The 23,039-nt window shown below is 46.6% G+C and overlaps 4 protein-coding genes and 1 long non-coding RNA gene across 5 annotated transcripts; all 5 read left to right on the top strand.

Moving 5' to 3' along the window:
- The first annotated feature begins 134 nt into the window (after positions 1-134).
- On the top strand, positions 135-2,647 carry LOC145652641 (uncharacterized). The gene is made up of 3 exons (XM_081703600.1): positions 135-217; positions 295-350; positions 446-2,647. Exons 1-3 carry the CDS (start codon positions 201-203, stop codon positions 1,492-1,494), a joined length of 1,122 nt encoding a protein of 373 aa, XP_081559726.1. The 5' UTR covers positions 135-200; the 3' UTR covers positions 1,495-2,647.
- Positions 2,648-6,786: 4,139 nt separating this feature from the next.
- On the top strand, positions 6,787-8,748 carry LOC145652703 (alpha-2-macroglobulin-like). Its single transcript, XM_081703826.1, has 7 exons — positions 6,787-6,860; positions 7,241-7,424; positions 7,739-7,895; positions 8,028-8,080; positions 8,188-8,208; positions 8,338-8,506; positions 8,660-8,748. The coding sequence occupies exons 1-7, from the start codon at positions 6,787-6,789 to the stop codon at positions 8,746-8,748; spliced, it is 747 nt and encodes a 248-aa protein (XP_081559952.1).
- Positions 8,749-8,916: 168 nt separating this feature from the next.
- On the top strand, positions 8,917-9,661 carry LOC145652617 (uncharacterized). The gene is made up of 3 exons (XR_014118890.1): positions 8,917-8,955; positions 9,344-9,458; positions 9,597-9,661. It is a non-coding gene; the product is annotated as an uncharacterized LOC145652617 (long non-coding RNA).
- Positions 9,662-12,267: 2,606 nt separating this feature from the next.
- LOC145652616 (alpha-2-macroglobulin-like protein 1) lies at positions 12,268-16,930 on the top strand. The gene is made up of 17 exons (XM_081703545.1): positions 12,268-12,338; positions 12,546-12,672; positions 12,951-13,072; positions 13,409-13,460; positions 13,540-13,620; positions 13,712-13,888; positions 14,021-14,102; positions 14,236-14,392; positions 14,471-14,545; positions 14,621-14,783; positions 14,953-15,146; positions 15,579-15,794; positions 15,882-16,000; positions 16,095-16,203; positions 16,275-16,337; positions 16,464-16,569; positions 16,733-16,930. Exons 1-17 carry the CDS (start codon positions 12,336-12,338, stop codon positions 16,777-16,779), a joined length of 1,893 nt encoding a protein of 630 aa, XP_081559671.1. The 5' UTR covers positions 12,268-12,335; the 3' UTR covers positions 16,780-16,930.
- A 1,231-nt stretch (positions 16,931-18,161) lies between these two features.
- Positions 18,162-20,688, top strand: LOC145652637 (uncharacterized). The gene is made up of 3 exons (XM_081703596.1): positions 18,162-18,244; positions 18,322-18,377; positions 18,473-20,688. Exons 1-3 carry the CDS (start codon positions 18,228-18,230, stop codon positions 19,519-19,521), a joined length of 1,122 nt encoding a protein of 373 aa, XP_081559722.1. The 5' UTR covers positions 18,162-18,227; the 3' UTR covers positions 19,522-20,688.
- The last annotated feature ends 2,351 nt before the right edge of the window (positions 20,689-23,039 follow it).

The following is a 23,039-nucleotide window of genomic DNA, read 5'->3' as shown; positions in this document are numbered from 1 at the left end:
TTGTTACTCGCTCGTAGGTTCCTTTAATTGGTTAGGTAACAGCTGTAAAGAGTTTGAACTGGTGATTCTTATCAGCTAACTTTAATGAGAGGCTTAAAAGGAATGCAGACAGGAAGGGAGCTTGTGTCTGTCTGCTTCTCTCAGGGAGAAGGGTTGGTGTATGAAGCTGGGTATTGGGGTGTCCCCTGTCTAGTGGCACAATGTGGTGGCGCAGAAGGTAGTCGTGTGGTGTTACCTTGTGCATGTTTAAGACTGCAGATTATTTTCGTGTTTAAATTTCCTTTTGTCTTGTAGGCTTTGGTTACTCCTCCCTGTTGTATTTCTGCTGAGAGATGCAGAGGGGCTTGGTGGTAAGAAAGTGTTCAGATCAAGCTACAGCTAGTGATGCTTTGTGTCCATGTTCAGGAATTTAAGCAATCTCTCTGCTCTGTTCATCCCCTTGAAGTGTGGAACAAAAGATCTGCACCACACTGGTATGGTGTAGCGACATCAGCTTCTGTGGCTCAGCCCCAAGAAGTCGACTACCTACCTTATCTGACCAAGATGGAGGGCTCTCCTTCCAGTGTTGCATCCAAGCAAAGTAGCTCTGTGTTTCCTCGGCAAGGCCCGGAACCCGGTCAGACTCCGGGTGGATGGTCAAGGAGTGCTTCCAGAAGTCAAATGGATTCAAGTGCTCAGACTGCAAGTGGCTCTGCTGGGTATTACCAGTCTGTGTTCCAAGGTGGCCAGCAACTTCCTAGACTTGTAACCCAACCCCAACTGCAGGACTCTTCTGGTAGTGGTGAAACTCAGTTTCAGGGGCAGAGTGCTAATCGTGCCCTTGGCACCCCCCAGACTTCCAGTAGCCTTTTTCAACAAGGTGTCTGGCATCAGGGGTCTGCTGGCAGCTTGGACTCTGTATCCAGTGCTCAAGGTTTCCCGAGTCAGTATACTGGTTCAAGGACGCACGCTGTGTCTGTTCAATCTGCTCCCACCCATCAGGGAGACTACAGGGCCCCATCCTCAGGCCACCCAACATACCATCCTTCGAAGAAGCTCCAACCTCCTCATGTTCCCTTCCCTCAATCTCAAAGCTACACACAGCTGAAATCCAGACTCTTTTCTTTGGCTAGCCACAGCGCCAGCGGGAGTTCAGGTGTAACCACTACTGGCCGACAGCCGGTCAAGGATGCGCAACAACGTGGGGCCGTTCCTTCTCGGGTTTCGAGTAGATGGCAGACGTGGAGACGGCAGACTGGCAGTGATGTTCCACAAAAAAGCAGTTACTATGCGTTTCTGCCAGCCCAGAGTGCAAGTTCTGGCTTGGGCTCCACCAGCCAACAGGGAGCTGGTTATGCTACACAAAAAAGCAGCAGTTATTATGGACTTGGGCCTGTGCAGGGTGCAAGCATGTGGCAGTCCTCTAGCCAGCAGTCTGGCAGACATGCTCCACAAACGAGCACCTACTATGGACCTTTTGTATTCCATGGGTGCAGGCACATGGCAGCCATCTAGCCCTGACCAGCCTTCAGTACAGACTGCCCAGACCCAGCTGGAGGGTTCGAGTGTGAGTTCTTGTGTGACCTCAACTAGCGGACAGCCAGTCAAAGATGAAGCACACGGAAGCTCTCATGGGACTGTTCCTTCTCGGGTTGCAAGTAGATGGCAGACATCAAGCCAACAATTTGCATCCCAGACTGGCCAGTCCCAGATGCAAGGCTCCAGTGTGAGTTCGAATGTCTTTACTAGCCAACAGTCTGCCAGTGGTGCTGCACAACAAGGCAGCCCCCATGGGTCCCCCCCCATTCTCCGGTTGGGAGCACAGGGCAGACATTGAGCCAGCAGACTGCATTGCACACTGATCAGTCCCAGAAGGGGGTCCCAAATCCTCCCCAAACTGGATCCCACATTGTAACCTTCAACCAGTACAACCCAGCAAGTCAGACCCCATCCAGCATGTATGGGTTGTCCAAAGGGCATCTTGGCACTTGCTCTAGTGGCTGGGGACAGAATGCTGTGATGCAGGCAGGTGTAAGCCAACCAGCATCTGCTGTGGATTTTAATGTGGACCAGCAATCCTCTGACGTGCACTTATCCTACACTGGTTCCCCATCAAGTGTGTCCAGTGGTTCAACCAGCTACAGCTTCACTCAGGACTTGCCTGGTCACTCCTACTACCATCACAGTAAACCCCAATTGCTTCCTACCCAGTTCAGTGGGATGGTCAAGCACTAGGGCTCAGGCTAATGCTGTTCAGCAAAAATGATGCTGAACCTGTTCTTGGTTCTTTTCAAAATAATCCTGCTTTCTTAAATAAAATGTGTTGCCAACACTGCTGTCTCTGCTTGGTTTCTGTTCAACAATGGTGTGTAAAATGTGAAGGGAACACTAGCCAAACAGACTCTGCAGTGCGTTTGGCCTTTGCTCTATGTATACATTTAGGTGGTGGTTGTGGCACTTGTTGAACTAGGACAACGCTGTAGTGGTTGGCAACACCTGTAGAAGGCTTTTGTTGTTCTTTGTGTGTTTGTTTCTCCTCTATACTGAGACTGGTTCATCACATGTTCACAATCTATTGTCTTGCAACTCTGGTCTACAGATCCCCTAGACTCGACGGTCTCACTTATTCCCAATGTTCAGCACAGACTGGTGGTAGCAGGGGGCTGGAATTGCTATCAGCTGTTCACCTTTGTGTTTTCAAATTCTCCTCCCAAGAGCCTTGTTCGCTATGGAGGGGGGGGGACGGACCTCACCTTTTGTCTGTTCTGTGGTCATTAAAACTCTCAAACCTGATCTGATATTTCTTCAGATTCGTGTGTGTGTGTGTGTGTACTATCATTAATGTTGTGTTCTCTGCTAGTTTTGAGTACAAATCACTAAACTAAAATAGGCTTTCCTTACTGTTCAATAGAGGTAAGTGGACTGTAGAGCAAGGCAGGTCCTAAGGCGTGATTTGTCCTCCTTTGAAGTGTCCGTCAGACCACTGGAATGTTAGTGGTGATATTGAACAATGCAACACCTCAGGCTCATTCACACACCAGCATGTTCACTGGTACATTAATATACGGACTCAGGCTTGTACATTACAGGCAGCTGGCTGTGCATTTGAGGTATGGAGAATGAAGAGTGACGTATGGTCTGGAACAGAAAAACATTCCAATAATCATTGCCTCTTTATGAATACTAGGCACTCGTCTACAGTAATACATTCAGTTCATTTCCTGTACAATATGAATATACCGTACTGAGGTGGTCCAACAGCGCTCTCTAGGGGGGAAGCACTAGTGCTCCTCTATTATTACATGCGAGGTTCTAGAACGAGCTGGACGTAGAGCTGAACACTTCTACGCCAACTAACACGTCATATATATCGCGCACATCCCAACTAGCACTTCACTCCACACTAGTATGGCTTTACAACATTGCTAGTGAGAAGTGACGTGATTAGTGCAGAATAATAACAGTGTAGAATTAGCAACTCAGTAGGCTCCCGTAACGGGTTTACAACAGTCAGTTCTCAGTAATAAGTGAACCAAACCTTGCCAATGTCTTAACATGTACTCTTCACTAGAATAAACAGTAAGGAATCAGCTTACGTCCCACACAGCACGTGGAGAACAAGGACGTCACTGGATACACGCGCTGCGACGTCTCTTCTGAACCTGTCGCCGCAGATCTCTGACGTAGTGTGTCGTCGCTCCATAATGACGTGTACCTTTAAGAGCAGTCTGTCCAACACTTGCAGTGGAAATGGAGCCTAAAAATACTTCAGAAATGATTTGCATATGGTCTGTTGGTCTACACTAACACTGCGGGTAAATTCCTTCCAAAGGTCTGCAGATACGTTTGGAAATATTGACATGTATGTAGATAGCTGCGTCAGACTTACTGCATCATATTTTGAATCTTGCTTATGAATGCTAGCAAGTCCTTGTGCACAGTGGTCTGAAATACTGGCAGAGAAAGCGGCTGTGGAGGGACGAAATGAGGCAACATTAGGACAACTTACCAAAAGCAGAAATGTTTTTAGAGCAAAGCACAGAGATGTATGGTTATTTATACATTTAACAGGTACCACTTTAGGCCTTTTAAAAAAGCAACACCACCAGTGCCAGGACAAACTACAGGTTTATTAATACAATTTAAGAACCATAAGATTAAATATAATGAGCAGAAAGTCTGGTTGTGAGTTTCAAGCACAAAGGGCTTCACAGACATTTAACGTGGACACCATCACATATGTGCATAAACCACTTCAGCAGTACAATTCGTGATAAACTACAATTTCCACACCTAGTTAAACCCTGCCATAAAATTCTACATCACAATTTCATAGAAACAGGAAACTCTCATGGCGGGAACAAAACGTGACTCCACAAAATACAAACATATTATCCCACATCACAACTAAAATTAAGGAGATCAACAAATATTAAAACATCATGTCACCTTACATCATATTCTATATTTACCAAAATTGTGCAATACACCCACCCACACCCACACTGCCTGGCCAAATAGGTAAGAGTCTCCCATTGGATAATTACTACATGGGTGAGTATGTTTCAGCTGGCAGCAAGCTATTTAACCCTAACTGATGCAGTGAGTAGCTTCTCATTTGTTAAACAACCATGTCAAAAGACACATCCTGTGGTCGTGGAAAAGATGCTAATCTGTTTCAGAAGGGTCAAATTCATGGCATGCATCAAGCAGAGAAAACCTCTAAGGAGATTGCTGAAACTAAGCAAATCGGGTTAAGAGCTGTCCAACGCATTGTTAAAAAGTGGAAGGACAGTGGGGAAACATCATCTTCGAGGAAGGAATGCGGTCGAAATAAAATCTCGAATGATCGTGATCGGCGATCACTTAAACGTGTGGTGAAATCAAATCGTAGCAAAACATGTTTAATAGTGAAAGTAAGAGCATTTCCACATGCACAATGCAAAGGGAACTCAAGGCATTGGGACTAAACAGCTGCGTAGCCTTAAGAAAACCACTTGTCCGTGATTCTGACCGGCAAAAACGGCTTCAGTTTGCTAGGGAACATAAAGATTGGACCCTGGAGCAATGGAAGAAAGTCATGTGGTCTGATGAGTCCAGATTTACCCTGTTCCAGAGTGATGGGAGCATCACGGTGAGAAGAGAGGCGGCTGAAGTGATGCACCATCACTCCTAGTGCCTACCGTACAAGCCTGTGGGGGCAGTGCTATGATCTGGGGTTGCTGCAGTTGGTCAGGTCTAGGTTCATCAACGTTATGGGCCCAAAGAATGAGGTCAGCTGACTACCCGAATATACTGAATGACCAGGTTATTCCATCAATGCATTTTTTTTCTTCCCTGATGGCACGGGCATATTCCAAGATGACTTGGCGCAATGCTCCAAATCTCCCATCATCAATACAAGATCTTGGGGAAAAATTAATGCAACTTTGGACAGAAATAAATATTGTGACTTTGCAGCAGCTTGTGGAAATGATGCCACAGCGAATGCGTGCCGTAATCAAAGCTAAAGATGGTCCAATGAAATATTAGTGTGTGTGTGTGTGTGTGTGTGTGTATTTATAATATATATATATATATATAAATAATTCGATATAGCTTATATGCGAATAACACAAAATGTCCTAAAGCGCTAAAATTTGGCCATTTTAAAATTAAAATATGAACCGCTGGGACTCATGGACAGTAATTAGACATCAATCTTGGATTAAAAAGCCCAAACTAATTGTTCGAAATGCAATATGTTGAAAAAGGAATAAGATTTCCTTTCTATAATCAGCCAACAATTTACTCTGAGTTTTTAAGTATGAATACATAACCATTAAAACATGACTCCGAACAAGTTCGACAAATGAATCGTAACAGCGCAGGAGCGACATGACAAAGCAACCGACTTTGTATTAGTCCATATTCTCTAAACACTTACTGAGAGAGCCTTACCTAGTTATTCTTATTAACACAAGTGAAGAACTGAAAAGGATAACAAAAGAACAACACACACAAACTGACAAAACAATCTGCAAAATAATCACTTTCTCTAGTTTTGTATGTGTTTGAGTAAAAAGAACAATTCTAACGGCCAACAGATACATTTAGCTGACACTTTTATCCAAAGCAACTTACAATTATGACTGAGTACAGCTTGAGCAATGGCGAGTTAAGGGCCTTGCTCAGGGGCCCAACAGAGGCAATTTGGCAGTGAACCAGCAATGTTCCATTTACAAGTAACCTCGACCACTGAGCTACTGCTATCAAACATTATCACATAGAACATTTATAACAAAAGAACAAAAAAAGATAATGTTTTCAGACCTTGACTAAAACAAATTCATTCATTTTTAAAAAACACAATACTACTGTTTTGACTCAGAAATAGTTCAGAAATCAACATGTGGTGAAACGACTCGTTTCATCGAAGCCTCCGTGCATATTAGTATGCGCTCCACCCGTCTCGCACATTGCTCGTTAAACCGATTTGGTTTAGGAGATCGCCTCATCAGTACCTCATTAAATAGATTTGGTTTAGTAGATAGCCTAATCAGTACCTCGTTGAGTAGATTTGGGTTTTTTGTCATTGAATGACAACATTGAGGAGAAATTCAGTCGTGGATAGGCTGTGAGAGTGACGCTAAATGCTCCAACCCAATTAACTCAAACTTTGACCGAACTGATAGGTTATTTGATAAGTGGCGCAGTAGCTAGGGCAGGGCTCAAAGACTTTTCCCCCGTGAAGGGGAGGGGCTTATTATTTATAGCATGAGCTCCCAGGCGGTCTGATTGTCTGGTGGTGGTGGAGTTGCGGTCAGGATGCAGCTCTCCGTGGTGTTTGCCACTGTGCTTCTGCTCCTCCACAGGGCTGTTGCCTTTTTCTCTAATGACACGTATGAGTGTTTATTCTTTCTCTCATATCTGTGTTTGTTACATTTGTGGTAGTATTTGTTGGTTTAAAGTAAGCTGTAGGTCTCTAAATTTGTCTGTATTATTTATAGGATTGCCTATTTGTTTACTTTGGGCCAACATGATGGATTAAAATGCATGCCACAAAAACAAAACAAAAAACCCCCCCAATTCTCAGTTTTGCTGTATTTTTCACTTGTGCCAGGTTTCATGAGTAATTGGATGATGACAATAATACAGATGTTATGCAAGTTGCTATACAAAAATTGGAGGCCTATTTAATGGTTTCCATGGATGGGCAGTGTGGATTTAGGTCTTTCTAATCAACCGTATGTCAACTGGTTTTATCTCTGTTCCCCTTCAGGATTTACCTGTTGACTGCCAATTCCCAGCCTGTAGGGGGCAGTACTGAGACACTGTGTGTCCATGTCCACACCGCCCAAAAAAGCTTATTGTTACATGTGACTCTGGAACACGGGCAAACCAGCAAGACTCTTCTGAGCCAGACTGTTGTAAGCCAAGACCACTACCAGTGTGTTTCCTTTAAGGTCTGTACCCTCACTGTCTACAACATATTAAAGCCACAAAGAAACTGGTTTTTAATCAAGCAGAGCCCCATGTGAAAATGGAGCCTTTACTAGAAAGGTCTTTTGACTTGGCTTGTGTCCCAATTTTATCCCAGTTTACATCTCTCATTCCTTTTGTAGTTTTGGTCTGTTTTTTGAACATGTTCTCTGTGTAAGTTGCTTGTACAAGCACACATGTGGGTGATTGAGGAATATCAGAGACCCTCTGTATCTGCACATCAGATTAGAAGAGGTTTTCTGGGTTCACTTTGCTAGTTTCTTTCTTCATTAAACAGGTTCCTGCTGTAAGCATAGATACAGAAGCATCCATTGTCTTTGAGGTAAAAGGGAAAACTACATTCCTAAATGGGACAACAAAGATCCTCATAAAACCTCCTGCTCAGCTGACCATCATTGCAACAGACAAACCCTTGTACAAACCAGGACAGACAGGTATTGTTGGTGGTTTTGGACTGGGGTTTCCTAAAGGAGGTGCAGGGGGAACTCGACAGCCATGGATCTAAACCGGTCTCTTTCTGAGTGTTTGGAGGGTCAGCAGTATTGATGCTGTCTTTCTCTCTACAGTGAAAATCCGGATAGTGTCTCTGGATTCCAACTTCCTCACCTACAATGGGATGGTAAGGGAGTGAAATGTGCAGTTTTTCAAGTTGTTCCATAAAATAAAAGGACTGTTGCAGCAGTGTATGCCACTGATGTGAAGTGTGTGTGTCTCTCTCTCTCTCAGTTCTCAACAGTGGAGCTGCAGGTATGAAGTGTGCAATATGCATCATCACTCTGTATGTATTTACTGATTCTGGAACTGTGTCCTGGTTGCTATGGAAATTCTTTGCTCATAGTATATTTGAGGATCATTGCATGCTGCTGCTGTCTGTAGGACCCCAACTCCAACCGTATTGGTCAGTGGCTGAACATGTCCACATCCAGCGGCTTCCTGGATCTGTCGTATCCCGTAAGCCCCGAGGCTGCAGAGGGATTCTATGTCATCACTGCCTGGAATGAGGGGAATGAACCAATCACGCAAGACTTTGAAATCAAGAAATATGGTCAGGCGCAGCACGGTTTTCAGTTGGGATTTAATGATCAGTGTTTGGGACAGTATGTTTAACTTGTCTTGAGGGGCTCATCTTAAGAATTCTTTAATGAAGTAAGGCAAAGGTTTGATGTGGGTTTAATATTTTGAAACCCCTCCCCCATAGTGCTGCCAAAGTTTGAAGTAACCATAGAGCTTCCTCCGGTCATAACCGTTCTGGACACTAAGGTCACGCTCAAAGTGTGTGCAAAGTAAGAGCCATTTAAACCTTGAGACTGAACCACCTGGCGCAACATTATGTATTCCTTACTCCACAACCTCCACCCTGGCTGTAGGTATACTTATGGGAAACCAGTGATGGGGTCTGCGACTGCCGTGGTCTGCCGCAGAAGTTACGGATACTGGTGGTTTGTGCCAGGCCCTGCACAGCTCCCAGACATCTGTAGAACTTTTACCATGAAGGTTGGTCCACTTGGTCACCTGTTCCTGCAGATGGTATTGAGAAGCTTCTAAGAAACGTCTAGTCATTTAACCTTCATTGTTTTTAAAGAGACTTTTGCCACCAAAAAGTAGCAAATCGTACAAAAGAAAGGAAAGCTCCCTTCATAAGTATTGAGACTTCCTCAGATTGCTTTGTAGTCCTCAAGTGAAGCAGTTTATGCCCCATGGAGGTGGCCATGTGTTAAAATGGGTTTAGTACAGAAGCTGAGACTTCTAGGTATAATGTGAAGAATCATTGGCGAAATTTCATATGAGGGAAAAGGTACCTGAACGATCTGTTTGGGTATTTTCTTGGGCAGTAATTGTTCTACAGTGTTTCTGAACTCTGTCTGGTCCATATTTACTCTAGACTGACAGGACAGGCTGCGGGTCCTACATCGTTGACCTGAGTGACTTTGCACTGAATGATACACGATATGAAGACATTATTAATGTTGATGCTGAACTGGAGGAATATGGGACAGGTGAGGTTTTCCCACTCTCTGACCCCTTAATGGCTTTAAAAATAAGTGACTGAATATTTGAAAAGGTTTTCTTTACTTGCAAAATGGTCCAAGTGAATGCAGACATTTGTTTGAAAGAGGTGTGTGTTTCAACCACAGGAGTGGTCCTGTCGGGGTCTGGAAGCTCTACTGTTACAAGTGACATCGTCACTCTCACCTTTGTGGACGCTCCGGACACGTTCAGGCTTGGGTTGACCTACAAAGGAAAGGTAATTACTGGTCCTTTTTTTTAATGGTTTGCAATACCTGGCGTGAACTGTGTGCTGTTTAGGGGTCAACATGTAGCACAAGTTTCAGACAGTTGGTTTGGTGGGGGGTGTTTTTTAAATCCGTCTTAGATTAAAGCCACTGGTCCAGACTCCGCTCCTATGAAGAATGAATCGGTGTATCTGGTTGTGAATTATGCTGGGAACAAAAACGCAAGCTGGAAGTTGGTTACCGATGGCAACGGTGTCGCCCCCTTCTCCTTAGACACGCGTTCATGGGGTTCACAATCCGTCTCTCTTGAGGTCTGTGAAGTCCGCCTTTTGTTGGAAAGGGTTCTTGTAAGTGTTACAAGCATAATCAATGTCTTGCCTTGTCTGACCCTTCTAAATGTGTCCCTTTTCTTTCTCCTCATAATAGGCCCAATATCTTGAGGAAAAGAAACCACTTGGAAATATGGCCAACATGAGAACACCAAACTACCTCTTTGCTTACCTGTTGGTTCAGCCCTTCTACTCCCAAAGCAGAAGTTTCCTGGCACTGCAGCGCCCGCTGGAGGTGTTCAGGTGTAATGGACATGCTACAGCACTGGTTCAGTACATCATACAGGGCAATGCACTGGAACCAACCCAACTCTCCCTAGATTTCTTCTACATGGTACGATCTACTGTCAGGTCACCATTTGCAAACTTGCAGCATATTGGTCTCCAGAAATCTGATTTTAACTTGGACTCCCGCCCCCCCAATTTCTTGTCCTGTTGGACATGCTGTTTTGGAAGGCGTTTGTGAACACAATCTCCGTTGGGTGTGCAGGTGATGTCCCGGGGCAGGATGGTGCAGACAGGAAGCATCTCTGTGGCTGTACAACCAGAGAGAGGTCCATGCACACTTGCACTGTAGCCACAACACGGCCTCATCCTGTTGAAATGGATGTAGAGCTCAATTGTAACTGTTGGATGTGCACACCTGATTCTTCCGTTTTGATTTGAAAGATGACGAAACAAAAGGGCTCAAGTTGGGCCTGGGAAACTCTGGAGGGCTCTGAAGCTCCAGGACTGATGCCCTTTCTGCTCTAGGTGCTGTGTTCTAACTGTCCTGTGTGTGTGTAACAGAGAACCGAGGAGGAGTGGTGGTGCCCCTCCAGGATGTGCGTGCTCTGTCTCCGCTCGTCCAGGTAGTGGTGTACGCCATGCTCCCGAGAGGGGAGGTGGTAGCCGACAGCATGGACTTCCCCGTTGAGCTGTGTCTGGCTAACGAGGTCAGAATGTCACAATGTTCTAGTGGTCTTGTGAAGTAAAATGTTGCCGTGGCTGGTCTCCACTTCATAAGAAGCTGTATCCATTTACAGTGTAGCTTGAGGTTCTCACTAGTCTCTCATGGTCTCCCAGGTGTCTCTGAATTTCTCTTCTCCTGTGGAGCTGCCCGGGAGTTCTGTGGAGTTGATGCTGAAGGCTCGCCCAGGCTCGCTGTGCTCCGTGAGGGCCATCGATCGGAGCCTGTTGCTGCTCAGCCCGGACAAGGAGCTCAGCGTTGAATCTGTACGTTCATACCGAAGCCCTAAAGCTCCAGGGTGCTCAGGTCTGTTCCAGCTGAGCCACCCACCTGCAGAGCTCTGATCCAACACTTGTGCAGATGTTCTCCAGAACCCGCATTAACCTGATCAGGGTTGAACTCCAATTCAGCAGCAGCCCACCAATACTTGGATCAAATGCTTTCTCTTGCTCGGCTCATATTTTGCACAGTTGTGCAGCTGTTAAACGCTCATCGAGTCCTATGGCTGACTCTCGCATCTCATGTCATCCTAGGTCTTTAAGCTGCTCCCTGTCTACAAGTTGTCTGGATACCCAGATGGCACTGAAGACTTCTACCCTTGCTCTGAGATGCCACCTCGCCTGCCAAAGCCTCTATTAAATGCAAGACTCGCCTTCCCTGGTCCATACAATGGGAACGTTGATGTGTACCATGTCTTCAAAGTAAGAAATAGTTTTGGCACCCAGGGTTTGTAGTTGATATATGCTGTTGTTTGAAACACTGTTCCCTTTTCTCAGGATGCTGGAATCAAGACCATTACCAATGTTGACCTAAGAAAGCCCTTTGACTGCAGGACTTTGTGGCAATTTGGCTGTAAGTGGCATGAAGTCCTTTTGAGTGAAGAAATGCATATTGTATCCGATATTGAAGAAATATTCTCTCAACAGTTGAAAACGTAGCCTTTGCCAAAGAACTTCCTGTAGGCTCTGGTGAGACTCCCTCAGACCAAAACCCACCAGCCGCCACGGTCCGCAGATACTTCCCAGAGACTTGGATCTGGGACCTTGTTTATGTGGGGTGGGTACACCTGGGCTGTGGCTCAAACCTGTTGCCACCAAATGCAGTGGCCTCGTCTGACCAGTTTTCCTTCTCCTCACCAGGACGTCTGGGTTTACTAGGGTCAACGAGACCGTCCCAGACACCATCACCACGTGGGAGGGAGGCGCATTTTGTACATCTCCGGTCGGGTTTGGCGTGGCCCCAAAAGTCGACCTCACGGCCTTCCAGCCTTTCTTCGTGAGCCTGACCCTGCCCTACTCCATCGTCCGTGGAGAGGTGTTCACGCTCAAGGCCACAGTCTTCAACTACCTCCCCTCCTGCATCATGGTAAGTGGTCCCAGTGTCTCCATCCCCCTATGGGACAGAGGAGCTGATTATCCCCACGGTAATTCCTACTTGACTGTTCACTGAGCAGTGAGTCCCCACTTATGGCTCGTGTGTGGAGGTTTTGTGCTGGAAGTACCTGTGAGCCACATGGAATGCAGGGGCAGTTGTACAGTGCTGGGCTCTGACGCACTGCATGTGTGTTTAAAGGTACAAGTGATGCTGGCATCCTCAAATCAGTTCTCAGTCCAACCCTGCAAGAGCTGCATTTACACACACTGCCTCTGTGCTGACGACGGCTGGACCTTCACGTGGGTCGTCACGCCCTCCGTGTTGGGTAAGTCTGACGTCAGCTGAAATTGGAAGACTGGACATGTATTTTTATCCACATATTTAAGAAGCGGATTGGAATGTGGAATTGCTGAGGTTGGCGGCAACAGCTGTCTAGCAGTAATGCTCTTCATTTGTGTTCCACTATTGCAGCCTTCTCAGAAGGCACATTCCAACTTGCAAAAATGTGTTGAGTAGCGTTACTGCTCTTTCTGGATGTACAATTATGCATTTCATTAAGTAGCTTGACGTTTCCAATGCCCAATTTGGGGGGGTGTATTGTAGGTGAGGTGGTCTTCACAGTGACTGCAGAAGCAGTACAGACATCTGCACTGTGTGGGAATCGGGTGACCGGTGTGCCGGAGAAAGGACGTATGGACACGGTGGTTCAGACCCTGCTGGTGGAGGTGAGTTCCATTGGGGTCTCCTCCACCCTGAAGAGCCCCAGTAACCACAACTCCCCTTACTGGAGTCTGCCAGTAGCTGTACGCTTCTGAGCATTTGAACACTGCTGGAACGATATGAATACCAAACTTGGTTGGGTGGCTATTCTCCTCAGTCGGATGGGTGTGTGTGTGTGTATATATCTTGCACACCAAACCCCCCTTTTTTTTGTGTGGTTCCAGGTAGTCTGTACTGTGATGGGTGGGGTTGTTCACTGTTAACTTGACAGAAGGATACTGAGCAGACTAAAGGGTTTTGTTCTGGTGGTTCTGACTGCATACTACTTCTTCCTCTGACAGGCAGAGGGCACCAAACAATCCAACGCTTACAATGAGCTCCTCTGTCCTGCAGGTCTGTAGTCCAACAATGTTCTCACTTGGGTTGGTGAGTGAGATGATGTCTCTCTGATGGCCCTTTTCCCATCCTCTAGGTGTTGTGGAGAGAAATGTTACACTGAAGTTGCCTAAAGTGATTGTGCAGGGTTCCCCCACTGCCTTTGTCTCTGTGCTGGGTGAGGACACTTGCAGCTACACACCCATTCATTTGGAATTGAACAAGGTCTTGCGTATGGACACGCACAATTCTGGTGACTCTCTCTGCAGGAGATCTGATGGGCCATGCGCTGCAGAACCTGGACAACCTGCTGGCCATGCCGTACGGCTGCGGTGAACAGAACATGCTGCTCTTTGCCCCCGACATCTTCATCCTGGGGTACTTGGAGAGCAGCGGCCAGCTGACGCCCGCCATCAGGAGCAAAGCCACCTCCTTCCTGCTGAGTGGTGAGGGCACACACCAGTGGCTCCCAGACTGTGTGCAGGATACCTGCTGGGGTGGTTTGATTTTCTGCAGTTTATTCTGGACCTTTTGGCAGCATGAGCCGAGCAGCCTGTTTCTCCCCATGACTGATGCAGGCTACCAGAGAGAGCTGACCTACAAGCATGAGGATGGATCGTACAGTGCCTTTGGGACCTCCGACAACTCGGGCAACACCTGGTCAGTCTCGCACAAACCAGATGGTTCCTGTACAGCTCTCAAATGACACCAGACCCCTGGCCGTGTTATGGATGGCTCTTATTGAAATGAATGAATATAAAAATCAGAAGCTCCCTGGTGTCTGTGTACTCAGGCTCACTGCGTTCGTGATGAAGTCTTTCGAAAGCGCAAAGCAATACATCTTTATCGATCAGACGGTCATCGATCAGGCCAAGACTTGGCTGGGCAACAAGCAGCAGCTAAACGGCTGTTTTGCCTCAGTGGGCAACCTCATCCATGTGGACATGCAGGTCAGGACTCTGCAGTGCAGCAGATGTGTGGTGCAGCACTCCTGTGAGCCGGCTGGCTGACTTTGCGCTCTTACCCAGGGTGGAGTGAACGATGAGGTGACCCTCTCGGCGTACGTCACAGCTGCTCTACTGGAGTTGGGCACCCAGAGGACAGTGAGTGCTCCCCTTCCTCAAACGGTTCCCTCTAGTAGTCTGTGTGAACATGCCTTACTGTGTTTGCCATGGTAGGACCCCATGGTTTCCAAGGGTTTGGACTGCCTGAGGAACATCTCTGCACAGGTGAACTCCACCTATGCCATCGCCCTCCTCTCCTACACCTTCACACTAGCTGGAGACCAGGTGATGAGAGGAACCCTGCTCTCCCGCCTGAACCAGCGAGCCGTAGTGACAGGTCAGACTTGCCCAATTTGACCTTCACTGGATGTTGGTATCTGGCTGAGAACTGGCGTGTTTTGGAGGCTGCATGTGTCCATAAATACAGAGCAATTATGGTGATGGTTGGCTGGTATTTACCGGAGAATCTTGGCCGAGTGGGCTCGGTGCTTTTCTGTCTCCTTCAGTGGATGGGCGGCACTGGGGCAGTGGACGTGTTGGGACGGTGACGGACTCTCTGGACGTGGAGACGACCTCCTACGTGCTCTTGGCTGTGCTCTCTGGACCCCTGCTGCCCCAGTTTGAGCTGGGCTACAGTGCCAGCATCGTCCGCTGGCTGGGCCAGCAGCAGAACGCCTTTGGCGGTTTCGCGTCTACGCAGGTAGTGCCCCCCCTTCGCACCGCCAGCTCAAATATTGTCACTTTGTAGCCCGGCGTGAGTATGATCTTTGGCTCTGCTAATAGTTGGCTCGCTTGATTCAGTTTCTCGAGATGTTTACACCTCAACAGCCACCTTTTAATTCTTGCGGATGCTCTTATCCAGAGCGCCATAGCCACCGCTGCCCTGAGCACGTGTGTAAGGTACTTGACTTGTAATTGGCTAAATGTGCTTTCATTTCCTCATGGGATGCATCCTAGCCAGTACAGTAGGTTGGAGCAAGATACCAATGAACGCGAATACTGGGGTCAATGCTGATGCCTAGCAGTACAAAAGGGCTTGAACTCTAGTCCTTCTTGTTTGTTGGATGACATCAGTGTAAAACCATACCCTAGAAGAAATGCCTCCTGTTTTGAATCCCTTTTCTCTGCCCAGGACACTGTAGTGGCTCTTCAGGCTCTGGCAAAATACAGCACTGCCACCTACAGTACAACAGGCACCATTGCGGTGACTGTGACGTCACCCCTCGGCTCGAAGACCCAGTTCACGGTGAACCAGAGCAACAGACTGCTGTACCAGCAGATCCAGCTGCAGGAAGTGACTGGGGTGTACAACGTCAGGGCATCAGGCCAAGGCTGTGTGTTTGTGCAGGTCAGTCTGGTGCCCCTTGGTGTAGAGATGCTTGAAGAGCTTCTTGGGTGTAAAAATGACTCTGGGGTACTTGTATTTCTCCTCCAGTTCACCCAGCACTACAACATCCTGCCTCCCAATGACTTCTCCTCCTTCAGTATCGCGGTCAACACAAGCTCAAACTGCAGTGCCCCAAACCTGTCTGTGGGGGTCACTGTGACTGTCAGGTGAGCTCTACTAGAGCACAAGAGGAAAGGATGGCTTTGGATGTATAAAGTCTGTCCATGTAACCCTGTGACTTTGCTTTAATTCACCTTTCAGGTATAACGGTAACAGGACTGAGACGGACATGGTGGTCATCGAGGTCAAGCTGCTGTCTGGCTTCAGTCTGGTTGAGGGGTCACTGATGCCAGTAGCTGGCTCTACAGAGGTAACTTTGACCTCACTGAAAATACCCATCATGCATTAGCTGGTCTGCTCACAAAGAACCTGTGTCTACAGGTGAAAGGCACTGTAAAACGCGTGGATCCAACGGAGAGAAACGTAGTCATCTACCTGAACGGGGTAAGAACAGGCTTTCGCCAGATCAACTTGCTTGTAAGATGAACAGTGTGTGTCGGAGGCCACCGTTACCATGGTGTTTGTCCCATCATTTTGTATGGTGACTGCATCGGTCTCCCTTTTCCCCAGCTGAAGAAGGGAGAGACCAAGACCTACACTCTGGTTATCCAGCAGGACATAGCAGTGCAGAACCTGAAGCCAGCTGTGGTGAAGATCTACGACTACTACCAGCCCAGTAAGAACCAGTCCTGTTATCTTCCGAAACCGTCATGGAAGATGAGGGAGAGGGTTGGATAGAAATGACCAATATGCAATTAAGGACAAGGATCATATGAACTGAATTCGAATGTCCGCCTGTGTAGTATGAATAAGAACCGGTTTTCCTTTCTCTCCTGTAGGTGATGTGGCCGTTACACAATACACGTCTCCATGTAACGAACGGTAGACCACGTGCCCTGCTGCCTGCACTAATGTTGGCCATGTTGTACTGCATTGTACCAGGAGAATCTGTCCCTTTACCTGAAGTGTAAATCGGCTCTAATGCTACTGGGTGACTGTTGTGTAATTACTCGGTTGTATTGAAATAAATTCTCTTGTGCAGTGTACAAATGCCTTGGTGGGGGGTTTTTGTGGTCTTCACCAGTGTTCCCTCATCTGCCTGAGCGCTCTTGTTACTGGATCACTGCTCAGCATAACTTGCCATTCAGAGCAAGACTAGTCATAAATTGAACATTGGTGGGGAGGGTCACAGGGAATTCACTCTCTCATGAGGAGAGAATTGAGGGACAAAGTATACTAATGCTCAGAAATCTATGGATTTGTAAGAAGACGAGTCCAGATATTGTGACCAGGTACACTTGGGTGTGCATCAAGGACCTCCACTTCTGTCCTGTTCCATCTACTAATCTCCTTCTCAGTGGTTTAGTTGACACTAAAGCCATTTATCATACAGGTACAGCTACACAGGATATATGAATATACAATAAATTAAACCTGCTGCTACTCTACATGTTCACATGCATCACTACAATGACTGACTGACGCATTAGACTTCATGTGGGATTTCTAATGTAACTAAATATCAAAACAATGTTCACCATCATATCCAACTAACATTGTTGGATTCTGCATGGACCACCACAAACTCGGAACTGTACAGTACATCATCCCCCCCCCCCCACCAGATCTCTATCAGGTCCTGTAAAATACACAGTGCACTTCTACGTGTTTATCTCTCTTTAAAGTGAGGAGACGCGTCCACGCTGTGTCTGTTTAAAGGGAGTAAACATGTTCATTTGACATTGATAAGGTCAGTGTAATACATTTTCATGGAAAGGCAAAATACAATTTTATCTGAAAAGGATGTCAGGACATTTTGAGAATCAACCTCCATGTTAGAATTTTAATCCTAATTGAGTCTGAAAGATGCTTTTGTATTCCTCACAACTCCAGCCTACATCTAAACTTCAAGGTATAAAAGGAATAGCAATGGCTCCAAACAAAAATAAAGTGTGAAATGGATATTTGCTGGATTTGAATGTTTGACAAACAAACAGCCAAACTCAATTCCATCCATGTGAGAAGGAAACAAACAAACCAGAAATGAACATTAAGGCCTGTACAATTAATGCAGCCTCTGGGACTACAGCAATATTACTGATATGCTTACTATATCTCCAAGTATTTCTAGCTCTTGTTACTCGCTCGTAGGTTCCTTTAATTGGTTAGGTAACAGCTGTAAAGAGTTTGAACTGGTGATTCTTATCAGCTAACTTTAATGAGAGGCTTAAAAGGAATGCAGACAGGAAGGGAGCTTGTGTCTGTCTGCTTCTCTCAGGGAGAAGGGTTGGTGTATGAAGCTGGGTATTGGGGTGTCCCCTGTCTAGTGGCACAATGTGGTGGCGCAGAAGGTAGTCGTGTGGTGTTACCTTGTGCATGTTTAAGACTGCAGATTATTTTCGTGTTTAAATTTCCTTTTGTCTTGTAGGCTTTGGTTACTCCTCCCTGTTGTATTTCTGCTGAGAGATGCAGAGGGGCTTGGTGGTAAGAAAGTGTTCAGATCAAGCTACAGCTAGTGATGCTTTGTGTCCATGTTCAGGAATTTAAGCAATCTCTCTGCTCTGTTCATCCCCTTGAAGTGTGGAACAAAAGATCTGCACCACACTGGTATGGTGTAGCGACATCAGCTTCTGTGGCTCAGCCCCAAGAAGTCGACTACCTACCTTATCTGACCAAGATGGAGGGCTCTCCTTCCAGTGTTGCATCCAAGCAAAGTAGCTCTGTGTTTCCTCGGCAAGGCCCGGAACCCGGTCAGACTCCGGGTGGATGGTCAAGGAGTGCTTCCAGAAGTCAAATGGATTCAAGTGCTCAGACTGCAAGTGGCTCTGCTGGGTATTACCAGTCTGTGTTCCAAGGTGGCCAGCAACTTCCTAGACTTGTAACCCAACCCCAACTGCAGGACTCTTCTGGTAGTGGTGAAACTCAGTTTCAGGGGCAGAGTGCTAATCGTGCCCTTGGCACCCCCCAGACTTCCAGTAGCCTTTTTCAACAAGGTGTCTGGCATCAGGGGTCTGCTGGCAGCTTGGACTCTGTATCCAGTGCTCAAGGTTTCCCGAGTCAGTATACTGGTTCAAGGACGCACGCTGTGTCTGTTCAATCTGCTCCCACCCATCAGGGAGACTACAGGGCCCCATCCTCAGGCCACCCAACATACCATCCTTCGAAGAAGCTCCAACCTCCTCATGTTCCCTTCCCTCAATCTCAAAGCTACACACAGCTGAAATCCAGACTCTTTTCTTTGGCTAGCCACAGCGCCAGCGGGAGTTCAGGTGTAACCACTACTGGCCGACAGCCGGTCAAGGATGCGCAACAACGTGGGGCCGTTCCTTCTCGGGTTTCGAGTAGATGGCAGACGTGGAGACGGCAGACTGGCAGTGATGTTCCACAAAAAAGCAGTTACTATGCGTTTCTGCCAGCCCAGAGTGCAAGTTCTGGCTTGGGCTCCACCAGCCAACAGGGAGCTGGTTATGCTACACAAAAAAGCAGCAGTTATTATGGACTTGGGCCTGTGCAGGGTGCAAGCATGTGGCAGTCCTCTAGCCAGCAGTCTGGCAGACATGCTCCACAAACGAGCACCTACTATGGACCTTTTGTATTCCATGGGTGCAGGCACATGGCAGCCATCTAGCCCTGACCAGCCTTCAGTACAGACTGCCCAGACCCAGCTGGAGGGTTCGAGTGTGAGTTCTTGTGTGACCTCAACTAGCGGACAGCCAGTCAAAGATGAAGCACACGGAAGCTCTCATGGGACTGTTCCTTCTCGGGTTGCAAGTAGATGGCAGACATCAAGCCAACAATTTGCATCCCAGACTGGCCAGTCCCAGATGCAAGGCTCCAGTGTGAGTTCGAATGTCTTTACTAGCCAACAGTCTGCCAGTGGTGCTGCACAACAAGGCAGCCCCCATGGGTCCCCCCCCCATTGTCCGGTTGGGAGCACAGGGCAGACATTGAGCCAGCAGACTGCATTGCACACTGATCAGTCCCAGAAGGGGGTCCCAAATCCTCCCCAAACTGGATCCCACATTGTAACCTTCAACCAATACAACCCAGCAAGTCAGACCCCATCCAGCATGTATGGGTTGTCCAAAGGGCATCTTGGCACTTGCTCTAGTGGCTGGGGACAGAATGCTGTGATGCAGGCAGGTGTAAGCCAACCAGCATCTGCTGTGGATTTTAATGTGGACCAGCAATCCTCTGACGTGCACTTATCCTACACTGGTTCCCCATCAAGTGTGTCCAGTGGTTCAACCAGCTACAGCTTCACTCAGGACTTGCCTGGTCACTCCTACTACCATCACAGTAAACCCCAATTGCTTCCTACCCAGTTCAGTGGGATGGTCAAGCACTAGGGCTCAGGCTAATGCTGTTCAGCAAAAATGATGCTGAACCTGTTCTTGGTTCTTTTCAAAATAATCCTGCTTTCTTAAATAAAATGTGTTGCCAACACTGCTGTCTCTGCTTGGTTTCTGTTCAACAATGGTGTGTAAAATGTGAAGGGAACACTAGCCAAACAGACTCTGCAGTGCGTTTGGCCTTTGCTCTATGTATACATTTAGGTGGTGGTTGTGGCACTTGTTGAACTAGGACAACGCTGTAGTGGTTGGCAACACCTGTAGAAGGCTTTTGTTGTTCTTTGTGTGTTTGTTTCTCCTCTATACTGAGACTGGTTCATCACATGTTCACAATCTATTGTCTTGCAACTCTGGTCTACAGATCCCCTAGACTCGACGGTCTCACTTATTCCCAATGTTCAGCACAGACTGGTGGTAGCAGGGGGCTGGAATTGCTATCAGCTGTTCACCTTTGTGTTTTCAAATTCTCCTCCCAAGAGCCTTGTTCCCTATGGGGGGGGGGGGGGGGGGGACGGACCTCACCTTTTGTCTGTTCTGTGGTCATTAAAACTCTCAAACCTGATCTGATATTTCTTCAGATTCGTGTGTGTGTGTGTGTGTGTGTACTATCATTAATGTTGTGTTCTCTGCTAGTTTTGAGTACAAATCACTAAACTAAAATAGGCTTTCCTTACTGTTCAATAGAGGTAAGTGGACTGTAGAGCAAGGCAGGTCCTAAGGCGTGATTTGTCCTCCTTTGAAGTGTCCGTCAGACCACTGGAATGTTAGTGGTGATATTGAACAATGCAACACATCAGGCTCATTCACACACCAGCATTTTCACTGGTACATTAATATACGGACTCAGGCTTGTACATTACAGGCAGCTGGCTGTGCATTTGAGGTATGGAGAATGAAGAGTGACGTATGGTCTGGAACAGAAAAACATTCCAATAATCATTGCCTCTTTATGAATACTAGGCACTCGTCTACAGTAATACATTCAGTTCATTTCCTGTACAATATGAATATACCGTACTGAGGTGGTCCAACAGCGCTCTCTAGGGGGGAAGCACTAGTGCTCCTCTATTATTACATGCGAGGTTCTAGAACGAGCTGGACGTAGAGCTGAACACTTCTACGCCAACTAACACGTCATATATATCGCGCACATCCCAACTAGCACTTCACTCCACACTAGTATGGCTTTACAACATTGCTAGTGAGAAGTGACGTGATTAGTGCAGAATAATAACAGTGTAGAATTAGCAACTCAGTAGGCTCCCGTAACGGGTTTACAACAGTCAGTTCTCAGTAATAAGTGAACCAAACCTTGCCAATGTCTTAACATGTACTCTTCACTAGAATAAACAGTAAGGAATCAGCTTACATCCCACACAGCACGTGGAGAACAAGGACGTCACTGGATACACGCGCTGCGACGTCTCTTCTGAACCTGTCGCCGCAGATCTCTGACGTAGTGTGTCGTCGCTCCATAATGACGTGTACCTTTAAGAGCAGTCTGTCCAACACTTGCAGTGGAAATGGAGCCTAAAAATACTTCAGAAATGATTTGCATATGGTCTGTTGGTCTACACTAACACTGCGGGTAAATTCCTTCCAAAGGTCTGCAGATACGTTTGGAAATATTGACATGTATGTAGATAGCTGCGTCAGACTTACTGCATCATATTTTGAATCTTGCTTATGAATGCTAGCAAGTCCTTGTGCACAGTGGTCTGAAATACTGGCAGAGAAAGCGGCTGTGGAGGGACGAAATGAGGCAACATTAGGACAACTTACCAAAAGCAGAAATGTTTTTAGAGCAAAGCACAGAGATGTATGGTTATTTATACATTTAACAGGTACCACTTTAGGCCTTTTAAAAAAGCAACACCACCAGTGCCAGGACAAACTACAGGTTTATTAATACAATTTAAGAACCATAAGATTAAATATAATGAGCAGAAAGTCTGGTTGTGAGTTTCAAGCACAAAGGGCTTCACAGACATTTAACGTGGACACCATCACATATGTGCATAAACCACTTCAGCAGTACAATTCGTGATAAACTACAATTTCCACACCTAGTTAAACCCTGCCATAAAATTCTACATCACAATTTCATAGAAACAGGAAACTCTCATGGCGGGAACAAAACGTGACTCCACAAAATACAAACATATTATCACACATCACAACTAAAATTAAGGAGATCAACAAATATTAAAACATCATGTCACCTTACATCATATTCTATATTTACCAAAATTGTGCAATACACCCACCCACACCCACACTGCCTGGCCAAATAGGTAAGAGTCTCCCATTGGATAATTACTACATGGGTGAGTATGTTTCAGCTGGCAGCAAGCTATTTAACCCTAACTGATGCAGTGAGTAGCTTCTCATTTGTTAAACAACCATGTCAAAAGACACATCCTGTGGTCGTGGAAAAGATGCTAATCTGTTTCAGAAGGGTCAAATTCATGGCATGCATCAAGCAGAGAAAACCTCTAAGGAGATTGCTGAAACTAAGCAAATCGGGTTAAGAGCTGTCCAACGCATTGTTAAAAAGTGGAAGGACAGTGGGGAAACATCATCTTCGAGGAAGGAATGCGGTCGAAATAAAATCTCGAATGATCGTGATCGGCGATCACTTAAACGTGTGGTGAAATCAAATCGTAGCAAAACAACATGTTTAATAGTGAAAGTAAGAGCATTTCCACATGCACAATGCAAAGGGAACTCAAGGCATTGGGACTAAACAGCTGCGTAGCCTTAAGAAAACCACTTGTCCGTGATTCTGACCGGC

Source organism: Electrophorus electricus, chromosome 20 (assembly GCF_041902795.1).
Source record: "Electrophorus electricus isolate QZ-2024a chromosome 20, ASM4190279v1, whole genome shotgun sequence".
NCBI classification, from domain to species: domain Eukaryota; kingdom Metazoa; phylum Chordata; class Actinopteri; order Gymnotiformes; family Gymnotidae; genus Electrophorus; species Electrophorus electricus.
The sequence above is the reverse complement of the archived record's forward strand: the minus strand, read 5'-3'. Positions and strand labels throughout refer to the sequence as shown.